This window comes from Panthera pardus, unplaced genomic scaffold, assembly GCF_024362965.1.
Source record: "Panthera pardus isolate Hobbes unplaced genomic scaffold, ASM2436296v1 HiC_scaffold_2, whole genome shotgun sequence".
NCBI classification, from domain to species: Eukaryota; Metazoa; Chordata; class Mammalia; order Carnivora; family Felidae; genus Panthera; species Panthera pardus.
Window position 1 is genome coordinate 53,567,869 of NW_026526765.1, and position 7,088 is coordinate 53,574,956.

Consider the following 7,088-nt stretch of genomic DNA (forward strand, 5'->3'; position numbering starts at 1 on the left):
AGCTCAGTATAATTAGTCAAAGCAGCATAACAAATTCCTTGAGATACTTCCTAATATAAATACTGAAACTGTATTTCACTATTCACCTTTTCTGCCTGCTGAGGCTGTTAACAACATTTCTCGTGCTGAAACAGTAAAATCAAAATGGTCAGCTAAATGACTATAAAAACTATCAAAAGAAAGGAGGACAAATCATAAAGGTTTCTTATGCCTTTCTGTGTTTGCATCTTCATTCAATGTCATCCCTAACTCTTGCTATCTATAACTTCACAAATCTCACCCTGTAGATAAAAGTGAAGAGCCTCTTCAAAATTCATACTATAGCAAGCAAGCAGCAGTCAGATCACTGACAGTGAGGGGGATTGTTTTTCATGGGAAACAATAGGAAAAAAAAAACAGATTTTTTTGCCATTAATCATAATTACCTGAGGTGTAACAAAAAATTAATGTTGAGAAATCAACAATTAACTCATTAGAAGAAAATAGTAGATCACTTTCAAATTCACTATTCATGACTGTTGGCATTCATTAGCTAAAACAAAAAAGGCACAGGAGCAGATACCACATCATCTACAGAAAGGTTACCTGAATGATGCCAAACATTCACCAAATACAAATAAAGGCTTGATTAATGGCTTAACAGCCAATGGAGCTCATTTAAATTTGCTCATGGGGGAAAATGCAATTTTCAAACTAAGGTAATAAGTCTCTGTTTCTTGAACTAAATTAACTTTATTAACTTCATTGTTTAAGTCCATGATTACTTAACATGTAAAACGTATTTACTACTAAAAACTCAACAGTTGATCTCATTATTTTAATGTCATTAATCAAATACCAAAAAAAAAAAAAAAAAAAAAACCTTACATTGAATCTGCCAACTTGTTAATGTGTCAGGGGTGTGTGTTTGTGTGTTTGGAAATGGCCTGATTCCTACATGTGTATACACACACACACACACACGCACGCACACACATATATTCTGCATCCTTAAAATATGTTGCTATTATTTTAAAATTTCAACAAGGGCATGAATTTTGTATACAAATAAATCAGAGCCCTCAAGTTGCTGCTGAAGAGCCAAAATACTCTATTTGCTACAAAATTTCTAAGGATATCACTCCCCACCCAACCCAAATTAAATACATACAGATATGGAAGTTTTCTTTTAGGTAGAAATATTGAAGCGGTAGCAAAAGCTACTGTGATCTAGTAATGTCTTAGAAGATGCATACTTAAGAATTTAGGGAGAAGGAATTTTGAGGTATACAACTTACTTTCTAAGGATTCAGCAAGAGAGGTAAACAAAGAAAGTATGCCTGAATATATTCTTAGCCATCATAATAACAAATAATAATTCTAACTCTAGATTTTGGATGTGTGTGTGTGTGTGTGTGTGTGTGTGTATAATTTTAATATTCTTTGAACTTTTCTATATGTTTGAAAATTCTGGTAACACATGTCACATATCAGAGACAAGAAAGAGCAGAGAGCTCAAGAACAGGAGAATTCCCATTTGATATGTTTGAGCAACACCTAGCTTCCAAGATGCCATTCCTGAGCACTATTGATGTGTACGTCAGTACAAACAAGTATCTTTATCATCATGCTCTAATACCAGTGATGATACCTACAAGATAGGTATAGGCACAGACATTGCTATCTGTAGGTGTTTCAGGGTCTTATTGTCAGGAAGCCCAAACAGATTGAAAGACTCATCAGTTGTTTTGCAAGGTCAGGCATCCAAATCAGTAAAGAAGACTGAAAGACTGATATTCAAAGGACTAGTCAATGAGTTGAATAAACATGCCCCTACTAAGAAAGCATTCTCATCACTGTGAGCTCATTGTAATCAACAGAACTTCAGGACTAAAGTCTCAGAAATAAATTGCATAAGTCCCTTAGCATATTAATACATATGTCAGCCAGGGTATTCCAGATCATCATTTTAAAAAGCGGATTTAGTATTTACCTCTGGAATGCAAAAGGAAAGAGCTCTACATGGACCTGCTTCTGAGGGAAACTGGTAAATTATTAAAAAAATATATTTAAATTCTCTGGAAATGGCGATAAGGTCATACAGCAAACGAAGAAACATTTGAATCAAGAAATTCTACTAAAACCCAGAAAGAACAATGACTTATCTGTGGCATCTGTACTACAAACTGATCCCTCCCTTCTCCAACCCAGCCTAACATAACAAAAACTCTATTCTTGTCTATGTAATGAAGAATACAGGACTCCTCTCTTCCAACAACCAGTCAAGAATTAAAGTATTTTGGGTATATTATCATGAGGAGCAGCTGTCAACATCTCTCATGCCTTCCCCCAGCTATCTACTACAGAAGCTAAATTCCAGATAGGGCAGCTGAAAGTCAAGAGCTACCTTCTCACACCTAGTCTCCACTTGTGAAAGATACTGAGCACACTGGGGGCCCAACTGTCTTCACTTGGTTTATCTGTAGGGAAGAGGTTCTATGCCAGGCAAGACAAGTGAAGAAGACAAATAAAAACCAAATCCACTGTGCCGCAAAGCCTAATCCTAAAGTAGGATTGTCACACAGAGAGAAACATACCCCTGCCCTTGCCCCCATCTCAAGAGCCCTGGCTCAGAGATTTGTCCAGAGGAAAAAGAAGACCATAAAACAGAGAGCTGTGAAGCTCTCCCCCACCCCCACCCCCACACACACACACACACAAAAGCAAGTTTAAGAAAGAGTCAAAGACAGTGGAGATTTTGTTGAAAAGCCACTAATAGAAAATTGGTAGCTAAGGGGCGCCTGGGTGGCTCAGTCGGTTAAGCGTCCGACTTCAGCTCAGGTCATGATCTCATGGTTCGTGAGTTCGAACCCCGCGTCGGGCTCTGTGCTGACAGCTCAGAGAGCCTGGAACCTGTTTTGGATTCCATCTCTCTCTCTCTCTCTCTCTCTCTCTCTCTGCCCCTCCCCTGCTCACACTCTTTCTCTCTCTCTCTCAAAAATGAATAAACTTAAAAAAATTAGAAAATTGGTAGCTTAACTAGAGATATAAGCTAAACTATTCACAAACTAGTTTACCAAAAAGAAATAGGGGGAAAAGACAGGTAAGAGCCCTCCTGGGGTCAGAACAAACCTCAAGTATTGACCTCAAAAACTACGCCTGGAATAGTCTATGAAGCAATTAATTCACCAAGGCATTGTTGAAAATAAGAGAGCAATCAGTTGGGATTTAGTGAAGCTTAACAGCTAGGTGTGGTCAGTGGGGGAAGCAACAATAGTCAAAGAGAAGCCTGCTAAGACAACTGTGATCCCAGAATGATTATGCACATGTCCAAGTGATTATGCACAGGCCCTCTCAACATCACAGAGGAAATAGACTTCACCAAAACTGTTCAGCTGCTTACTAAACAAACAAACAAGCATAAAACAGGTAACAAGTCCAAGTGGAAGACTAGTACCCAGAGTCGCTACAACATATTATTTTATAACTGTATAATTATATATTATATACAATATATTATTTAAATATATGACCGGTTTTCAAAAATTACGAAATATGCAAAGAAACAGGAAAGTGTTACCCATACACAAGAATGACAGCAGTGAGCTGAAACCACCTGTGAAGGGGACCAAAAAGTGGATTTAACAAAGACTTCAAATTTGCCTATGTTAAAAGAATTAAAGGCAAAGGCAGCCATAATGATAATGACAGTGTCTTATCAAATAGAACTTACCCAAAGAAGCACATGGAATTCTACAGTTGAAAAATATAGTAATTGGGGCGCCTGGGTGGCTCAGTCGGTTAAGTGTCCGACTTCGGCTCAGGTCCTGATCTCGTGGTTCATGAGTTTGAGCCCTGCGTCAGACTCTGTGCTGACAGCTTGGAGCCTGGAGCCTGCTTCCAATTCTGTGTCTCCCTCTCTCTCTGACCCTTCCCCCATTCATGCTCTGTCTCTCTGTCTCAAAAGTAAATAAACGTTAAAAAAAAATTTTTTTTAAGAAAAATATAGTAACTGAAATTAAAAATTTACTGAGTGGGGGGTCAATGGTAGATCTGAACTGACATAAGAAAGAATCAGTGACCTCAAAAAAGGTAAGATTTTATGCAATCTGAAAACCACAACAAAAAGAATGAAGAAAAATTAGCACAACCTCAGAGAAAATGGAATACCATTAACCACGCCAACATACCCTCATATCCGGAATGCCAGAAAAAGAGATGTATAAAGAAGAAGAAAGGATATTCAAAGAAGTAATTCCTGAAAACTTCCCAAATTTATTGAGAATAACAACCTACACATTCCAAAAAGCCTATAAAACTCAAAATAGGATAAACACAAAGAAATCTACACACAGATACACCATTGTAAAAATTCTGAAAAACAGACAAGGAGAAAATCTTAAGAAAAACAATTCTTCAACTACTAGGAAACCCCAAGAAAAATAACAATAGTAATAGCAGACTTCTCTTCATTAACAATGGAGATCAGATGAGTGAAAAAACATACACAGAGTATTAAAAACAAAGACTGCCACCCAAGAATTCAATATCCACAATAACTGCCTTTAAATGAAGGTAAAATAGACAGCTCCAGCAGCCTCTCCAAACCTGCTTGCTGCACCTGGCTCTCAGCCCTGCCCTGAAGCTGTATCATGAAGAGAATGACCTGGGGCCTTCTCCTCACACGGGCAGGCCTGCCTGCCTTGGAAGCCAATGACCTGGTGGATAAAGACAGTCCCTTCTCTTATGACTGGGAAAGCCTGGAGCTGGGTGGGATGATTGTTGGAGGGCTCCTGTGCATCGCTGGAATTTTGATAGCTCTAAGTAGAAGCTGCAAATGCAAGTACAGTAAGAAGCACAGCCCCTTACCTGAGAAAGCCACTCCACTCATCACTCCAGACCCTGCCAGTACCTGCTGAGCACAGGACCAGCTTTGTGGCACTCTCCGTACCAGCTCCCATGCTGTTCCCTCCCCAGTTGGGGCCCTTACTCTCCATGACTGCCTTTCTCTCCAAAGCTGGGCCCTTCAGTTCCCATTTGATCAGGACACCATCTAAAGCTTATTTCTAAATTAAACTGTCTCACTCTTAAATAAATAAATAAATAAATAAATAAATAAATAAATAAGGTAAAATAATGAAAATCTCAAGTAACCAAAAACTGAGAGAATTTGATTATAGCAGACATACCTTACAAGAAATAATAAAGGAAATTGCACATATTGAAAGTAAGTGACTCCAAACAGTAATTCAAAAACACATTAAAAAATCACAGAGCACTGGTAAAGGTAATATGTAATTATAAAACAGAGTATAAGTATATATTTCTTCTCCTTTGTTAACTAATTCCAAAAACTATCATATAAAGAAGTGTGTGTGTGATTTTACTGTTGGCCCTATGACATATAGAAATGTAGTCATACAATGGAATATTTTTCAACAATAAAACAAATTACATACTGATACCTGCTACAACAGAGATAATCCTTCAAAATATTGTAGTAAATACTAGAAACCTGTGTTAGATGTTCTAACCAAAGTGTTAGGACCAAAGGCCAAGTGTTAGATGTTCTAGTTTACAAGAAATATTTAAAATAAACAAACCTATAGATACAGAAAGGAGATTATTGAATGCTTAGCAGTGAGACTGATGAATGTGGGGGCACAGATAGATGAAGGGTATAGGGATTTTTTGATGGGCAATGATCAGTTAAAAAAACTGGTTCTATTAATTGTTGAACAATTCTGTGAATACCCAATCACTAAAATGGGGAATTGTTAGTACGTACATTATATTTAAATAAAGTTGTTACCAAAAAAAAAAATCATCTCACTTTTCCTTTCTCTTACTTTTATGATTTTATCAATAAAAACATATTTTTCAGTTAACATATAAATTATTAGTGGTGGATACTATAATAACAATAATTCCTATTCCTTAAGATACTCCTATTATGAGAAAGTACAATTATAATAATTGTGGTAAGAATAATGTGAGAATACATATAGTGTGTTGGTGGATCCTTTAAGAAGAGATAGATACCTACAAACACTTAAGAAATCATAGGAGGTGACATCTGAACTGATTCCTGAAGAAGTATGGTGTAGTGTGCAAAATATTCCAGCTATATGCCAGGGAATGTGCAAGTTTAGGGGTGAGAGAAACTTTTTGGCTTGCCCTCAAATTATAATCATCCAGTATGGCTAGAAAGCAAAATTGAAGGATGAGGAGAAAGGCTTGAGGCCAACAATGTGAGTAGAGACTACATTTTCTTGTTGCTCAGCAGATGTGAAGTCAAACTTGACAGTGTGAGTAGAGACTAGACGTTCTTGTTGATGGGCAGATGTGAAGTCAAACTTGATGTTTACAAATGGGTACCACCAACTTCTGCAGTATCATATGATATAGCTATACCGTGTCCCTTATAGCTACTGACTCCCCGGTTAGCGTGTCTTACGCATGTTGCTAGCTCATGTCAGAGATTCATGAAGCATTAGGAAAAATTTTATTTGCAGTTTATACTCAATGTTTCTTAAATGTTTTGTTTTCTCAATCTCAAATGTTCATGTTTCCTTTTCAAATTAAATCACCTGATACCATTTTCTTTATAGATCTTAACTCCCTTATACTTTAATATTGTTTTGTTCTCCTGCTAGAATATAACTGCCATGAAAGTAAAAACCTATCTTTCTTGTCTCAGCTACAACTTCAGTGCCTAGAACAGTATATGATTGCATAGGAGGCACTCAAAAAATATAGGTAAATGAATGAACATTTATTAATCTCTCATTAATTCCCATTCTTTATGTTTAAACTTTAAAAAGTGATATTATATTGAATCTACACATCTTTTAAAAGATTTCCCATCAATGGAAGAAGAGTTGGTGATAGGAGAGGGGCTAGGAAAGGGTCAAACACTGTTTGTTTTTCTCAAAACTTAGGTTTTGAAAGACAGATATCCTTATCCTTGAGAAAGCTGAGAAAATAGCATTCACTGTCTCTTTCGTCTGAGAGTCTCATCAAAGTACTGAACCTTGGAGCACATGTCAGATACAACTGATCTTCCTAGGTAAGCAATGATCCAAAGCTCCATCAGGATTTTCTATTCG

The 7,088-nt window shown here is 37.0% G+C and overlaps 1 protein-coding gene across 1 annotated transcript; it reads left to right on the forward strand.

The window, feature by feature from the left end:
• The first annotated feature begins 4,601 nt into the window (after nt 1-4,601).
• LOC109267420 (FXYD domain-containing ion transport regulator 4-like) lies at nt 4,602-4,962 on the forward strand. The gene has a single exon (XM_053907645.1). The coding sequence runs from the start codon at nt 4,632-4,634 to the stop codon at nt 4,896-4,898; it is 267 nt and encodes an 88-aa protein (XP_053763620.1). The 5' UTR covers nt 4,602-4,631; the 3' UTR covers nt 4,899-4,962.
• Nucleotides 4,963-7,088: the final 2,126 nt, after the last annotated feature.

Excerpts from the sequence above, each read along its gene's own strand:
- LOC109267420 (XM_053907645.1), top strand. The coding sequence starts at position 4,632 with ATGAAGAGAATGACCTGGGGCCTTCTCCTCACACGGGCAGGCCTGCCT.